Source organism: Pyrgilauda ruficollis, unplaced genomic scaffold (assembly GCF_017590135.1).
Source record: "Pyrgilauda ruficollis isolate IOZ18807 unplaced genomic scaffold, ASM1759013v1 scaffold120, whole genome shotgun sequence".
NCBI classification, from domain to species: domain Eukaryota; kingdom Metazoa; phylum Chordata; class Aves; order Passeriformes; family Passeridae; genus Pyrgilauda; species Pyrgilauda ruficollis.
This window is the reverse complement of record NW_024510322.1, coordinates 6,166-23,698: the sequence shown is the minus strand read 5'-3', so window position 1 is coordinate 23,698 and position 17,533 is coordinate 6,166. Positions and strand designations below refer to the sequence as shown.

Here is a 17,533-nt window from a genome sequence, read left to right as displayed (position 1 = left end):
CAGGTTTGCCCAAAAGAGCTGGCAGGCCTGATCCAGAAGCGGGAAGCTGCTTCACAGCAAAAGCTCAGCAGTTATCTTTACTCTGGCTTCCTGCCCGCTGCCACCAGCCTGGCTGTGCGTAGGCATGTTTACGTTTCCCCTGGCGCGGTGCGCGGGCAGGCCGCGGGGCCGGGGCCGCTATAAAGGAGCGGCGCGGGGCCTGCACACACACCCACACCCACTGCACACATGCAGCCTGCTCAGGATGGCACAGCCCACCACCGTGCTGAGCATTTTCGCCATGTTCCTTCACACCACTTTTGGGGAAAGTGGCTGCACCTCAGCAGACGGTGATGGTGAGTCATTTCATCTTCATCTTTCCACTCACGTACGATCTTGAAAAACCTCAGTTAAGAGATCCAGAACGCAGCTGTGTGATTAAATACATTCGTGTTTTAACTTCCAATCTCTCTTTAGTGACAGTGCCTGAGGGGGAGCTGGGGGATACCTATTTAATTTAATCCCCAAATCTGCTGTCCTTATTACATTCAAATCCACATGAAATAAGGGGGGGCCATAACCGTATGCACAGGGCATTCAGTGCCAGACCTGTTAATCCTTGTTGTAGCTGGTGCTCGGGTGGGCACTTAAGCCTGGGAACAGGGATAACTTCACCCTTCTGCAGCCCATGCTCACTCTTGAGCTGCTATTAGAGAGGGCTGAGGTTCTGGCTTCTTTTGCTCTTGCCAGTCTCCTCCAAATAAAATGTTTTGATGTAACTCAAACTTGGCCCAAGTTGTTCCACTTCAAAAGACAAACTTTTATATTTTCTTTAAGCAGTTTCATCAGCTGTATCTGGGATGTAGTCCCAGTCTTGTAGCATGGCTGATGCAGCAACTCAGCCAGGGCGTTCTCACAGCACATCACTAACAGCATTCATGCCCTACTCAGCAAATAATTATAAATTACCAACACTTTAAATTCAGCCTTATTGCAGCCTTATTTATGACATCATTTAGGGAATTGAAAATTATTTAGTAGCATGAAGATGAAAAACATAAATAAGCAGAATATAAAAAAATAAGCAGAAATAAAACCACTGTTTCAGGCTGTTATTTGTTTTTTCAACAGGGAGATGAAAAATTTTATTTAGAGATTCAGTCCAGATCTGCTAAACTCTTATCTGTCTGATACTAAACAAACAGTAATGACAAGAGTTTGTGCACTATGCTTGAAGGACATGGGATATCACGCAGCTATTGGCAGGTTGGAGCTCCATTGGTTGGGAACAGAAGAGTTTTCAGTTTTTAGGAGGAGAATGGTTGTGTTTTTATGCTATCTCTTAGTTAGAGAATCTCATTTTTCCCTGGGCATTATGTATTTTAATACATGTATCCGGGCAGTTGTACATACATATGCATGTGCATAGACAGGACATGCATGATAAGTTTTTTCATTAAAAGAAAAAAGGGACTGGCTCAGAACTGCATCTAACCACCCTGGGGTTTTTATTTGCCATTTATTCGTGTAACTGGCAGCTGTTTACAGCCAGCTTTGGAAAGCAGCTATGGTGATGAATGTTCAATGCTAGAGATTTATTGTTGGTTTCACTGAAATCTTCAGGGCTTCCCAAAATCAGATATGATCAGACCTTTGCTTGTTTTGACACTAACATGAGTAAATAATTATTTCCTTATACTTGAAGACAGATTCAGAATATCCACACTGAGCAATTAGCAGCTTTTATGACTTCTTTATGAATCTCCTGTGTTTGGCCAACAAACTAGGTAATCCCAGGTAAAATCACCCATGACGGATATTTGACTTTCACTCTTTGCCTCTCTGACTTGCCCTGCCTCCTTACAAAGTGCCAGTAGCCAACTTAGGCATGAAGTTGTCCTTATTGGCACTCCTATGGGCAAAGGAGGGGAGAGCTAACTGCAGCACTTGCCTCCATCTCCTCCTCTCTTCTGAGCATCAGACTGCCTCCCAGCTGCTGTCCTACAGCCTGGAAGAAGAGGTGGAGATCCCCAAAAAGCCTCAGGGAGCTACAGGCAGAGTTAAGGTGGGGCAGGCAGGGAGGGTGCAGGTGACACAGGAGGCTCACGGGCAGGGCACCCTCAGTGGTCCTCCTACCCACACTTTTAGGGTTTGTCCAACCCATCTAAATGGTTGTAATTGTTGTAAAACAGGTTCTGCCTGAATCACATCAGTGCTAGAGGTCTCACATTGCTCTGTCCATGGAGACAGCCAGTGCTTAGCTGTGCCCCTGGTGTCACACGTTGCTGTCAGTCCTGGCAGCATCTAGAGCATGAAGATGAAGCATGTCCTTAGCCTCTGCTAACACCCTTCACTTCCTAAAGGCTCCTGAAGTTCCTGTTGTGGTTTGGACCATCCTGCTGGGTGCTGTCCAAACCCAAGAGAGAACCATTTCTGTGAAGGACTGACCTGCCATGACTGTAGCTGTGAGAGCAGTTTTTATCCCAGTTTAGAATCACTCATTCCCAAGCCCTGCCTTGATTTCAGCAGAGCCAGGTTCATGGCTCTGCCTGGTATGCACTTCTCAAGGCAAACATTACAACAGTCTTGTAAATTTTTAATTCAGTGAAGAGTCCTTAGCAGTATGAGTCATGTCAGACTCACCAAAACCATTCACGTAACAAACACATTTGCGCGTGGTTGTTCTGAGGTTTAGGGCAGAAGTGAGGCTGAGAACTATGTGCATACTTATGTCAGACAAAAAAATTAGTCAGCCCGTGGAAAAACCATAGCAGAAATAGCATTTCAAGTTGCTTACTTAACACTGTTCCTGAGGTTTAATTATCATATATTTTATGGTTATTATGTTATTTCCCTGAATAAGGAACTGTATAATCACAATGTGAATGTTCAGTGTCTAAGTGGTAAAGTCAGCTTTCCTTCCAGTGTGGCACCAAAGCTTCACTGCATTGGTTAAACCTTGAATGCCTGTTTGAACTGCAAGACTAAACTTTTTCTTCTTTTCATTTTGCAACCCAGCTGATAGAGAATTAATTCAAATTTCTGTAACTTTTCAGCAAATCAGTAGTGAATTGTTGAATTTTTTTTAATAAATAATTTATTTATAGGATGATTAACAGGTTTTTAGGTTGATGCAAAATCTGGTGTATATAATTTGCATATACAGAGATCACCAAGCAGTCATATAGAAAGGCAGATTAGTCATCCTAACCTTTAAGTTTTAATATTGCCTTGAGTATAAAGCAAGTCTCCTGGCAGTTGCAAGTAAAATCTTAAGAGAGGCTTAGAATGTGACATATCTGTGCATGTCAGCTTTGGGTGTATATATCTGCATAAAATATGGTGCGTTGTTTTCCATTTTAAACAGATTCATTTCAGCTTACTTGGTATCCCCCAGACTTTGAATATACATATTTTTATGTACACAATTTTACCCACAAATATGCAGCTGTATGTAGTACATATTCCTGCACAAGTATGTCTGCCCTTACGGCACAGGGCTGCATTGGACAGGAATCACCTCTGTGAAACTGCTGCAGAGCTTGTTCCAGAGTTGAGCTGATCTCTGTGTCTCTGTCTTGAAAGTGATTGTTAAATATAGCAGCTGTATTTCTGCATCTCTCTGTGTCTGTGTCTGTCTGTGCCTGCGTTTTTGTCTCTGTCTCTGTCTTTGTGCTGCACAGGTTCTCCCCTCAAAGCAGCAACACTGCTAGAGGACACTGCATTTGCTGTCCTTCAGGGAGATCTGGGCTCCCTGAGCTGTACTGAGAAGACCAGTAATAATGTCTTAGCACAGTTGCTCATGGTGACAAATGGCCACTAAATATTAGCTCATGCGGGAGAGATCTCCCTGTGGGTTCTGGATTAGTGCAGCGTCAGATGCTCCCATCCCATCACAGATGCTGGTGGCAGCAGTCTCCTTCCTAGCCTCTGCCTGCACTGCTTTCGTATGTTTCTTTGCATTTCTGACTGACTTCTGAACTTATCTTACTCAAAGTCAGACTGCAGATGCAAGAGTTGACCATAATTTTCTCCGGGAGGGATTTTCTATTGAAAATTTTTCAACAGGCATTTCCCCACTCTGTTTGTGAGTCTGAGTCACTGACACCCCACAGCAGATAGCAATAGGACAAGGAGGAACAGTTTTAAACTGTCAGAAGAGAGATTTAGATTAGATGATAGGAAGAAACTCTATACATAGAGGTCAGCAAAGCCCTGGAACAAGCTGCCCCAAAAAATTTTGGATGCCCCGTACCTGGAAGGGTTCAAAGCCAGTTTGGATGGGCTCCTGAGCAAACTCATCTAATGGGTGTCATTCCTGCGCATGGTGGATGAAACCAAATGATCTTTAAGATCCCTCCCAACCCATACATTTCTTTGATTCTGTGATTCTTTTTCTCACTGTATCAGATGCCCCACATGGCAAGGACCTGTCTGAGCAGCAGAGGATGGAGCATAATCCCTTGACTCAGGAAAGAGGTTTATGTATTGTAACAGCTACCCTTAACCACTGGTAAAAGGAGTCAGAGGCATTCCTGCCCCTAGGATCCATTCAAAGGGTCATATATAACCCTTTCCCTATCCACTTGGCTATAGGGGGTGAGATTTTATAAAATGAGGCTAAACTGGCATTTTCTGCCAGAGAGAACTTCTCTCAGAAGCGTCATTTTTTGCATCACTGGCCTCATACATGCCAAGTGTAGGATTTTAGAATTATGCTTTTACTCAAATCATGATTGTGTTATTAGTCATTGAAGCAAATTTGCAGGAAGCCATGCCTTCTGGCAGAAAGTCTAAGATTTCCCTCCTGAGCCCAAATTCATGACATTTCAGAAAGCTTTCCAGTACGATCAAAATGTGGCTTAGCTGCTTCATGGCACCAAAATATTCTAGCATGTGGGTGGACTTGCTGGTATGAAGGGACGGCAACCTTGAGAGGTGCAAATGGCTTTTAACTTCGTTTTGGACAAGGTTTCTCTGCTTCTTACAAAACAGGTGGGTTGAGTCTCTTTCTTTCAGGCAACCACATGAAGAAACAACCTCCTATACAATGGAGCTGCAAATCAAATACACTCACGGGTTTACTTCAGTAACATCTTGTGAATATCTCCTTAGGTACTCTTGGGGATGATGAACCAGACAATTTTGACATTGATTGCTTCAGCCAGCTGGAAATTAAGGACTCCTTTAGCAGCCTGACCTGCAATTTCACCGAGCTGTCCCCTTACAACACTAACTACACCCTGTCTCTGTGGTAAGTGCTGTCAGTCTGTCCCTTGGTAAACAACATCCAGAGAAACAGGGGCAGCAAAACTAGACAAAATCCTGTTTTGCCAAGTTTGAGTGCTGTATTCAGCAAAGAAGAGGAGTTTACTGAAGCAGAACATAACTCCCTAATGAGAAAAAGAAAGAGCTGGAAGCATCTCTAAAGGGGATTATAGTGTCTCCAATAGTTCTGATCTTGCCTTTGTTGCTCTGAAATGCCTGTAATATGGATGTAGCGCAGCATGAACTGAGAGTTTTTTACTCTAATTTATATGGTATTTTAAAAAATGTTTTTGAAGACACAAATACTTTCCACAGAAAATTCTTCAGCAGAAGGTTAATTTTTCACATCTGAGAAAATGCCTTCATCTAGCTTAAGACAAAAACTCAGCTATTGTCTTTGCACACACAGACATACAAGAAACACGCTAGAACAAGCACACAAACCTCCAACAGTTATCAAACACATCAGACATCTCCACTTCCTATCGAGGCCTTGAAACTCTTTCCACCCTTTCTTCACTGTTGTGCCAAGCTGAAGATCATATTTTGTTTCTTGGGCATACAGATCCTTTTCCCATTTTCTGTTTTTCCTGAAACTGAAAGTTGTGTGGCAGCCAAAAAAGAAGTGGATACTTTTTGTAAATCTTTATATACTAGTCATTAATTATTTCCCTTTTTTTGCTCATAGTTTATTAGAAAGTTTCTATTTTCATGGAACTATGGGTTTTGATTGAAGTTTTATGGCAGTTCTCAAACATGGGAGCCACAGAAATGGAAAAAAGTTCTAAAACTGCCACGTGATTCCCTCAAGGACAGGCTGACTGTTGACCCTCTACTTGCTACCACCTAAGTCAAAAAGAAATTTCTCCATATCTTCAGAGAGCATCAAAACACATTGCCCTATATTTAAAAATAGCAGTGGTAAGGTAATTTTTGAAGATGCAAAAGTTTTAACACATGCACCTCCAATTAAATAATTGCACTTTTTTTCTCAAGAGCTCCATGACGCTCGTTGTGATTCACATCATTTTACTGTTGTGTCAAGGACCACAAGGAAAAACATTACCAATCTTTCAAACTCCTTATTTGCATTGCATTATTCTTATTTCATATGGAGTCTCACTTCAGTGAGATAAGTGAAAGGAGCAAGCAGGATTCATCCCTTACAGTAAGTAGTTAAGTCATATTAACACTGAGAAGAAATTATTGTCGTGTCACTTTGGCCAACAGTACCAAGGAAGACAACAATTATGCCTGCTCCAACATGAAGAAACAGGATGATGTATTCTTCTTACAGTTCATTGATATACTCTCGAACAGAGATGTTTGCATGTACTCTGAGACGAAGAGAAGGGTCTGCAGGAGTCTGGTTGTAACTCACATTGGTGAGACACTTAACATTTTGGACATTTTTACAATTATAGGGGTTACTGGGGAAAAAACAACCCAGCACAAAACCTAAGGGTCAATCTGGATGACATAAAGGCAGCAGAAGATGTAGCCTGGATTGGGGTGTTATCAGTGTGGTGTTTCCCCTGCTTCAAACCAGACATTATTAACCTCCATTCAAAATGTGTAGCTGAATTCAGGCTGATTGTGACACTGCTCAGACCTGAACATAGACCGAATCCTAATCCAGGGCTGAAGCAGCTGTTCCTGAGTGTGGGTGAACGGCCAAGCAGGGACATTTTGCTCATCTCTGACTAGGGATTGTGCAGTTCAGGGACTGGCCACCCCATGGATAGCATGAGCCCAGTAGCACAGGGAAGACAAGGTTGCAAGATCTCACTTCACATCGTGGCATATCCTGTAGCCTGTACAAGCTGCATCCTGCACTGGTAACTGTGGATGGGCTAAGACACACCAGGGACCTGCCTGAAATAGGAGGAGGGGATATGCAGAATTTACTGTTCGTGTCATTCAAGGGTGGCAGAGAGGCCTGTGTAGGACAGATTCTTCTCTGTTCTCCGTTCTTCTCTGGTGCTTTGTCTTTGGTAGGTAGTAGGCACTGCAACATCTCTCTCTTGTGAAATGTTTCTGCCACAGTCCAGTAGTTTTGTAACAATCTTACATTACCTCTTAGTTTATGGGCTAGCCTGGACTATCTCTGGCAGTCCCTACTCTAAAAACTGTGGAAGATCTAAGTATCTGGAAGTTGTAGAAGGAGTGAGAACAATTTATGGCTATATGTGTTTTCCTGAGAGGAGAGAGGTGTGGGCTCTGTGCTGCTGTGAGAGCTGACGTACTTTTCAAGGTGAATTAAGGAAGCCTCAGTGACACAGCCACAAGTCCCTGCAGGTCTCAAGCCCACCCAGCTTAGGCTCTGCTTGGAGAGAGCCCTGAGAGCCACATTTCCAACTTGATGTACTTGCATGGGTGGTCTTTGTCACAGTCTCCTGCAGACCAGGTCAGATGTGGGTTCACAGCAAGGGTCTGGAGCCGCAGCCCCCTCTGGTCTGCCTAACACCGTCAGACTTTGTAGCTCCCTCTGCCCACTGTCCTGACAGACAACCACAGTGGTACCTGAGCACAGGTTGTTCCCAGCACCTTCTCACAGCTGGGTTTTGCCAGGGGGCCTCCATCTCAGAGCACAGGCTAGAGGGACTGAATTTCAGGCCTTCGAGCTGCCACAGGGTGGGCATGCTCAGGAATTGCTTCCCAAGACTAAAGGTCATATCCCTCACAAGCTGCTCCCCTACTGGTCAGTCTACTTCTCTAGCAGGTCAAAACCAAGCCCCTCTCAGGATTAGGGCATAAGGATGGGCTGGGGCTCAACATGAGGATGGCCTAACTTAGGACAGCTCTTCCTCAAGATAGGTTACCCTGCAGGGCTGTAACCTGAAGTGGACTTGTTTTTACATTTCTAATCCTGTTTATTTGTTCTGCTTCTGTGTTATCCTGGTTTGTTGTCATTTGCAGTTAAGCCTGAAGTACCATTCGCTATAAATATCACATATGAAAGGGAGGCAAATGAATATCTTATTCGTTACTGTACACCCCACTCAAGGAAGAAATACTTAAAGGACAAATTAGTGCACCAAGTAGCCTATCGGCTGAAAGAAGGTACTTGGAAGGTAAGTGGTGATGTATTGGTGTGCTTACACTAATCTCCAAAATTAAGCATTATCAAAACTACCTGTACCATGTCAAAATGATCAAATCTTCATTTCTGCAGATCTCCACCTGAAAATTTGGAAAGGTGCAATATTTGGCATTTGGAAATGTCATCAGTCAAAAGAGGTTTCATTCCTTTGGGTTTTGCAATGTGTTGAACCATTCTAAGTTTGCTCTTTGCTGTGGTGGTTTTGCTGTATTTTCTGTGCTCATCAGTAAGTCAGTAAAACTTGTGACCTCTTTACTTATTTTGCAAGTTTCTTCATGTCTCCTTTTCCATTGAATCCTTCCAGGCTTCCAAGGCAGCCCTGCAGCTCTCCCACTCTCAGGCTGTCTGAGGCTGCAGCTTCCTGTGAACTAGGTGTGACTGGGGCTACCCAGCTGCAGGGATCTCTGTGTTCCCTGTCACCAGGGCAGCCATGCAAAAGCTACTCACAATGTTTGAGAGCATGGACTACACCTGGGTTTTACAGAGGGAACACAGTGCTGTCCGCCAAAATCAGATTTGTTACCTGGAGTGCAACAAGGCAGTAATTACACAGTGGAGAGAGACATTGACTGCTCCAGTGGCACAAGCCTGGGTGCCCAGTGGTATTCCACAAATCAAGCACACCAACTACCAAAACGTTTTACTATTTATACATTTTAGCAAACAAACTAATTAGTGTTCCTTGGCCAAAAGTGACACAGGTCTCTTATTAATTAGTGGTCCATCTTCTGTTGGTTAATGACTCTCTCCCATCTCATGCTAATTAGCTCGCGGGCTCAGTCTTTGTCTTCTGTTGAGTTGGTGGCTCTCTTGTCTAGGTGGGCCATGAGTCAGCAGTCGTGATCTGCTCCTGCCAGTATTACCTTCTAGCCAGTTTAGAGCTGATTCAGCACAGCCACTGAGTTGTCTTTATTAGTTTCTTTGTTATCTTGGGGATTCTGCCAAATGTCCTCCATTATGGCCCAAAAATTCTGCACTCTTTGTGTCCATTACCATCACTACCTCCTTCTTCCCAAGCTTTTTTAACCTCCTCCCAGGTCTCACACCATCGAAGCACATCAAGACCCAAATCTTAACAAGGAAATTCTACCCACTAGTAATTTGTTTTTCTAACATCTGGACATCATTTAGAGCTTGCTTATTAACTGTTCTCTGTGTCACAGATTAAATCTCCCTCCTTGTTGATTAGGCTTGAAAATATATAAAGATCAAACATCAAAGAACTTAAACGAAAAAGAAAATGGATTCAGGCAGCAAAATACATTGAAATGGAGAGCACCAGAGCTGCACTGCAGAATTTCAGCTTCTTCCCTCTAACTGTCCTCTCAGACATTGCCATTTTATGCTGTAAAAATGTATTTTTCCCCATCTCTCCTCTGAGCCTTTTCGTGGAAGCATATATTTCCTACAGCAGTGTCAGCTGCTGTACAGCACAGTTAATACTCGCAGCTGTTTTCCTAAAAAGCTTTTACCCAGCATTTGTCTCTCTTCTCAATACTATCTGGACTACGCTCCTGTTTAACTAGGCTGATGCCCTGATAAGCACCTGTGTAATAGCTAGGGCAGATGGAGTAAACAGCACAGTATTTCAGGGATGCACCTGATCTCACATATTTTGCTGAACTCGAGGATAATTCTCCACTGTCTGCTGGAAAAATAATTGTATTTTGTGTGTGTGTGTGTTTAGACAATAGAGTCACCATACCTTCAGATAAAATTGCTGGGGAAAAACCTTGAAAATGAAGCATCGTATGAGGTGAAAGTACGTTCTCAGCCCAATGGAGATTATTTTAAGGGCACATGGAGTGAATGGAGCACGTCCCAGAGCTTCAGGACAGCAAGAGAGCAGCACTCCACAGAAAGCTGTAAGGGCTGAAAACACTTTGGTCCTCCTGGAGGAAAGCAGAGGTGGGGGTCTGGGCTCCCTGGCCAGCCTCAGCAGCAGCAGGGATGAGAGAATGGGGAGAGAGGAGCCCACAGCCACAGCAGGGTCAGCCCTCACAGACACAGGCACCCCAAAAGCAGCTGGATCACTCTGGTCTGGGGCTGGCTCTCCATGAAGATTTAAATGTCATTCAAGGGCAATAAGGTCAGAGGAAGTGCTGCCATGACAGCATGAGGGTGTGGTTGCAGAGGGAGATGAAGGCTGACACACTGCTTGCTGCTGGCTGGCTTGCCAGGGGAAGGAAGAACTTGCACCAGGCATTTTGGGTAAGGCACAAAGAGCTGTGAAACATGACCCATTTCAGAACCCTGGGCTTGGGTGTGAACATGGGACTTGAATCATAAATGCAACACAGGATAAAATCTCCTCACTGCACATGAATAATCTTTGTGGTCCTTGGGTCCCTTCAGTCCCCAGGGGCACCTCGGCATTACAGGTGTTAGAAGTCACCTCTGTGCTGCTGTGAAGACACAGTGGATGCTGATTTCAATGCACAGGAGGGGACAGCACACTTCAAGCTCCTTTAATCCAGTCTGTGAACCCAGCTCAGCCAAGTGCTGATGCTGTGGCAGCCTATCATTCACCTCCTTCATGGAGGCAGGAGAAATGAGCCCAGTGATAGGCAAGTGCAATGCTTGGTGTTAATTCCTAATTTATCATCTGAAAAGACATCACTGCTATGGTGGCTTAACAGTGAGACATTTACATGCATTGGCTGATGTTCTTTGTTTTCCTTTAGATAGCAGTGTGGTCATGGTTATATTCTCCATCCTGGGATTCATGCTGTCCGTTGTTATGATTGCACTGATCGTAGCTTTTTGGGAAAACAGGTAATCTCTTTGTATCAGAAAAGGTTTTGGAACCCAGTCCTTTTCTGACAGTCTTATTTTCCCTGTTATACTTGTGAACTATTCTCTCCATCTCTGGAACTCTGTATCAAGCTGATAGCAAGCAAAGAGTAGAAATGAGCAATACAAGAGACAGTGTTGGCAGGCAGAAGATGACCTGCCACTTGGACCAGATTTCAGTCCTGAGCTCAAAACACTGGGATCTTTGGTGAGCCAAAGTCACCACAAAACACTTACAGACCTAGTGTCCCACTGGAGCCAAATTTGACTCACAAACTTCAAGCAAAATCCAGAAAAGAAAGGAACCTGTGGGTTTTAGTAAAACTCCTAAGAAGTGTGGAAACAGCATGCCAGACTGATGAACTCTTTCCCTTTCACAGGCTGAGTCAGCAGGGTGTTTGCTCTGCAGGGCTTTCAGAAGCAGCAGGGCAGAGCCCTCTGCAATAGGGACTTGATGGTATCAGACACCAGCCTGGCCAAATCCTCTTCCAGCCAGCCATGAAGCAAGATCAGCCCAAACTGGGACTAAGGATACATTAATAACCCAAGCAATCCTTGGTCTGCAGCAGGGCTTTTCATATATCTGCTACATAGCAGTAGATGGATGACTGTAGATATGTTTTTAATGACATGGCTCACTAGAGCTGACAAGCTTAAGAAAATGAACAGATATGTAGATAATGTTATGAAACTGGAATCTGGAGGGATAAAATCCAAGTTTATCTGTAGAAGATGAACTCCTGGCAAGACAGAAAGCCCAGGACTCTTCAACAACATTCAGAGCAGTCTGTCCATGACACCCACCTCAAGAGAGGTAACTCTGTGTGAGCTGCTTCTTGGGACAATGCTTGGGCTGTGCTGTCTCCAGAGTAATACATGGGGATTACCTGCACAATGCTAGCCGGTCTCAGCCATACCATGCCACAAATAATTTTTATACTTAACATTTTAGACACTGGAGTTATCTGCCCTAGTGCTACTTTATTCACAAGTATAGAGGGAGCTTGAGATTTCTTGTTCTTGCATTTTACTGTTGCTGGGAACTGGCAGTTATCTAACTTTGCTACAAGTCTTGCTTATATAAAACTGCAGCAAAAACAGGTGAGACTTTTTGACTTTTTGATTTCCATTTTAGAAAGAAGAGGGTTTTATACATGTGCATATATACAGCCACACAGACACATAAATAAAATTAAAAATATATTCATATACATGTATAATTATAACATTGCAATTATTGAATATCAGTTGGACAACATTCTCTAGACGCATCATAGCTGACAGTATCAAGCAGCACAACATGAAAACTTTTATGATCAAGGCAGTGAAAATGAGACCTGTGGAACAAGGCTATGGACAGATGTCTGAAGCTCAAATTGTGGGCCAAGGAATGGGACAATATGCCATTCTTTGAATTAATTGAACATACAGAAGCAAATATCAGCAAATTTCCACTTTAACCACAGCATCTTCTTGCCCTTAGAGAAAATAGTTTCACCACAGAGAGCCCTGTTCACACAACTAGATGAAAACAAGCAACAGACTCTTTGCCAGCATAATTTGTTGCATTTCCAGTACTTAGTGAAGTGTTTTCTTTTAACTGACAATTTGTGCACTCCAAAGAACAATGCCTTTTTGGTGATCTTTACAATTCCTCTTCTCTTGTCTGATTTATTCTGAGGCTTCTCTGTCTTTATTCTGGATAATGCCAGCCAGCCCTAAGGCTTTGTGAGAGCTAGTACAAATGATGCAATATGAACCTCTGATACCTCACCATATCCCCCTTATGCTGCTTTTTGTCGACTGTTGCTGTTTCAGGATCAAGCCTGCTGTATGGCCAAACCTTCCTGACCATAAAAAAACGCTGGAGCAACTATGCAAGAAGCCAAAAAACGTATGTTCTTCCACTGTTCTTTCCACCTGAGTATAGACTCTTGGGGACAAAACTAACATGTGAGACAGCATGTGCATTTGCTGCATGAGCTAGGACATCTTTCAGAAATTACTTCTACATTTCACTGAAGAGAGCCCACATTTGCTCATGCAGATGTCAGCCAAGGGTATGGAAATAACACAGAATAGACCTAGTGCCTGAGGTTTGACTTGTGCAAAGTGTCTACAGAGGTCTTGGGAAGTTGATATATGAAGAAAGGCTGAAGGAATTGAGTTTCTTCATAGAAGAAAAGGAAGCTTGGGGTGGGGAATACTCTTTACAACCTTCCAATACGTAAGATATATGTAGAGGGATGGGAAAGATGCTCTCACTACAGGGCTGTGTGGAGACAGGAAACACAGATACAAGGAAAGAATCTTCCTTGTGAAGAGAATTAAACACTGTGTAGCCTGCCCAAATATAAGGTTGGGCAGGTTCCCCTTTGGGAATATGTTTAAGGCTTGGCTTGATAGGGCTCTGAATAGCCTAATCCAGGTCCTGCTTCTGGCAGAAAGTTGGACTCCACAGCTCCTTTCCAACCAAAATGCTATGGTGATTCTACAAAACTGTGATCATGGGGCTGGATGGGGCCTCTTGCAAACATCCCTGGTGGTGTCCATGCACCCTGACATGTCAGCAGCATTGTTCATATGTCAGTATATGAACTCCTCTGCCAGTTAAAAGCCAGATGGACAAGTCATTAGTGCTGTTCACTCCAGGTACATTATTAGCATGTTCTTAATTTCATAGGAGGCCTAACACAGCTCCCCCAGCCCTTGTGCTTCCCAGATGAGGGATTCCTAACGTTTTTCAGGAAGTGGTGGCAAATTTTTACTTCCCATGCTGCTAAATTAGGAAGTCAAAACTGAAAGAAACCACCTGGGTGGGCACACTCCTTCCTGTGAAATGGCAGGCAGGCAATAAATGTGTGTCTCACAAAAGTGTCTGAAACACTCTATAGAGCATAAAACACTCTCCAGGTGTACTGCCCAGAGGAGGACACTGGATAAAGGAAGATAAAAGGGAAAGGGATTTTCAGCCATGTGATGGTTTATTCTGTGCTAACCTACTGTTCAGACTGCTCAGAGTTACATCTGGAGTTAAAGAAATAATAAATACCCTTCTAAAATAAATTGTCAAAGTATTTTTTATCTTAAGCTACCACCCATTGTTGACTAACTGTGCTGTTCCCTTTGCCACACAGAATTTTGATATAAGCTTTAACCCAGAGAGTTTTGGTTATGTTCATATCCATAAAGTGGATGGCCTTTGGGCAAAAGCTGAACTGGAAAATTTTCTGCAGCCATCAACTGCTCCAGAGACAAGCCTCCCAGAAAAATTCAGGAGTGGATCAGACCTGAAGACGATCCCTGTGATGGCAGACAAAAACAACCTAAACCTGCCGGTGTCTTACGAAGGAGTCTGGCCAGCTGAAGCCCTGCACAGGCTCCTGGGCCCCAGCCAGTTTGCAGCCACCGAGGGCAGCTGCAGCTCCAGCACGTATGAGGTTTGCCACAGCAACAGGGTGCCCCTACACAGCTATGGTTTCAACCTGGCCTCCACCTGTCCCCTGGATCCTTCAGACCAGCCCCATCCAGAGCCCCTAAACAATGACACCGGATCCCAGATGCTGCCTAACAGTGACATGAGATCACCAAACAACGAGGAAGCCTATGTCACAATGTCCAACTTCTACAAAATTCAGTAAATCTCACAAGAATTACAGCATGCAATTTTTTTCTCTAACACACACAGGATACTGAAGCTTTCTGGTTTTGTTTTCCTGTATCCTGTGAGCTCCCACTTCCCTCTGCTCACGGTGCAATGCTCTACCTGCGGGCAGGGGGCTCTCCTACGCTGCAGTGAGAAGTAGCCTATCTCAGCATTCAGTGTGCTGCTAGCAGTCTTCACTGCAGCAGAAATTAAATTTAATTTAACCTGATTCTGATCTTCAAATCTGATTAATCCAGAGCAGTGACAATGCAGTCCCAGCTGAGGATCACAGCATGTCTCATAGAAATTAATGAACTCTTTTGTTACCCTTTTGGTTACAAAGTTAAGCTCTTATTAATGCCTTAGCAAGAAATATGACAATAAATTCCTTTTAAATAGAACCCAATCTCTTTTAAACACTGGTGGGTCAAGACTAACTCCCCCCCAGTCAGTCAAAAGACAGTAAAAAGACAAAAAGACAGGAAATTAGAGTTGCTATCAAGTATTAGATGCCTGATGATTCAGGAGCTTGAACACCACAATGAGAGTTAGCTGAGTGCCCAGCAAAAATGTTACCTGGGCCCATCTGAGGAAGATGTTTCCTGAGATGGATGTAGTTTTTGGTTTGGTTGTTTTTGGTTTTGATGGTTTTTTTGGTAGTTTGTTGTTTTTGGGGGGTTTTTTTGAGACTCAAATTCAAACAAAGTAAACCCTAAATGCCACTACTTTTTGCTATTGGCAAAGAACTGGCCTTAAGCCAGTTACAGGATGCACAGGTACTTCTGCTAATACTTTTGAGATCTCCAACATTTCATGTACCAGCTTTGTGAAGCAAAGTCCTTTCTCTTCTTAGAAGCTGAATTAGGTCTGTAGGTTGCATGATGCTGTCCTTTTCTGCAGCTCTTATGCAATTATTAGTGTAGCATAAGTGCTTTCTATTCCAGAGACTGGGCTGACCATGTTTGTTTACTAGCATCATCCCCAATGGCTGTGACTGCACACAAGTACTATGAATTTGGACAGGCAATGTTCTCATGCAACATCTGACATAGGAAGATGGATGGAATGTCGTGGATCCTTTCCAGTGATCACAAGACCTAATTTGTTTTTTTTAAATATCTTAAAGTTTTTCAGGAGATGTTTTTTGTTTGTGGGTATTCTTTTTTTTCTTTTTTTTCTTTTTTTTTTAAGTTTTAATTTTTTTTTTCATTGTGACTTTTTTTTATGGTATTACATTTATTATTTTTTTTACATTATGGCTGAGCCACTTCACAGTCCTCCTTGGATGCTGCAAATTTTGGAGCACACACTTGGAGATAAAGCTGCTACAGCCACATGGTTGCATGACAGCAAAGTGGTGCGGCCATGGGACATCCAAGCTGCTTTCTTGCACTCTGGACTTGGGGTTCACCTCACTGTGCAGTCTCAGTTCCTCTAGCTTTTTGAAATTCTCCTTTACCTAGATATAGTCACACTCCCAGAGTCTAAGGATGAAAACAGTCTTCTCTTAACCTCCGAGGATTAGATGCTCATTTGTTTTGACTCGTAATGGTCACGGAGATGTTGCAAAACCTCAGCTGCTTCCATCTTCCTCTTCCAAGACAGCTTTGTGCCAGGAGAGCAGCAGGATGAGTCCGATCACTGAAAATCTCTTGTGGCTTTGTTTCAAGAATATATGGCAGAAAGTGAGGCTTGCATTACACTTAGTTGCTTGAATTAGAATTTAATGCTGCAGGAGACAGTACAAACCAAACAGCAATTCTGGACCACATCAAGCCAAAACCAGCCTTCCCAAGACAGCACTCCACCTCCTCCACCTCCACCCAGCGCAAGGGAAACTTTCGAGTGGGGAGAGCTTAACAGCTACTGTGTGCAAAGGGGCCTTGGATTTGGCTCAAGGTATTCCAGTGACATTTTACAGAATGGTTTTCATTGCTGTTTACTGCCAAATGAAGCATTAATTGATGCAGAAGAAAAAGACCAAAGCCCTGGGCATTCATTTGCTTTATAGTGCTTGTATTTCCTTTCAAACAGAGCTGCCGGTAATGCTTATACTGTGAGAACTTGCACAGTGTGACTGTAGATACAGACAGACTATACTAGAATGATACCTTCTTCCAGTGACAGTGACAAACAAAAAGGGGATAGAGGAAGAAGCAAAAGCACATCAGGAAAATCTTCTGCAGTATGTGCTATGCTTCCTTCAATTTTTGTAATTCTATAGTTCTGTAACACATTTGTTGGATGTATGCAGATATAATAATTTTCAGCTTTGTTTCAGGAAAAATAAAATAAAGCCAAATATGCACCAAAGCCAGAAACACCACAAGCATTTCCTGTCTATGGCCAAGTTATATATAGTCCATATTTGAGGATACAGCCATGGCTATGTCCGGACAATCTGTCAAGTTGTCTCCTTATTCTACATGACAGTTTATGCAGAGCTGTCCACAAATTCCCATCTGCCTCAGTAATCACCCAGGAGTTTTGTTCAGCTTTCACATACTCCATGCACTTCCTTTTGCTCAGCACAACTTTCCTTCTCCCCATTCTGCCTCCAGTACTCTTACTCAGCTGCACACCCAGACCCAGCTTGCTGGCACTGGTTTCTCTGTAGCTGCTTTATGACACAGTGCCTGGAGCTGCCTGCTCCTCCCTGCTACGTGCCCACTGGGCTCCAGCCCCTCTCCTGCAGTCGTGGTGCCACGCAGACACCCTCCCATCTTTGCTTCTCCCTGCACACA

The 17,533-nt window shown here is 43.5% G+C and overlaps 1 protein-coding gene across 2 annotated transcripts; it reads left to right on the top strand.

The window, feature by feature from the left end:
• Positions 1 to 229: 229 nt before the first annotated feature.
• IL7R (interleukin 7 receptor) lies at positions 230 to 17,102 on the top strand. Of its 2 annotated transcripts, none has more exons than XM_041490218.1 (8): positions 230 to 335; positions 5,095 to 5,233; positions 6,478 to 6,632; positions 8,167 to 8,321; positions 10,038 to 10,215; positions 11,035 to 11,125; positions 12,962 to 13,037; positions 14,380 to 17,102. In XM_041490218.1, exons 1-8 carry the CDS (start codon positions 245 to 247, stop codon positions 14,782 to 14,784), a joined length of 1,290 nt encoding a protein of 429 aa, XP_041346152.1. In that variant the 5' UTR covers positions 230 to 244; the 3' UTR covers positions 14,785 to 17,102. The 2 variants fall into 2 exon arrangements, with proteins under 2 accessions (XP_041346152.1, XP_041346151.1); XM_041490217.1 differs by having other exon boundaries at positions 14,281 to 17,102.
• The last annotated feature ends 431 nt before the right edge of the window (positions 17,103 to 17,533 follow it).

Coding starts and splice junctions, on each gene's coding strand:
- IL7R (XM_041490217.1), top strand. CDS start 245: ATGGCACAGCCCACCACCGTGCTGAGCATTTTCGCCATGTTCCTTCAC. Junction 5,234..6,477: donor AACTACACCCTGTCTCTGTG/GTAAGTGCTGTC, acceptor TTTGGCCAACAG/TACCAAGGAAGACAACAATT. Junction 10,216..11,034: donor GCAGCACTCCACAGAAAGCT/GTAAGGGCTGAA, acceptor GTTTTCCTTTAG/ATAGCAGTGTGGTCATGGTT.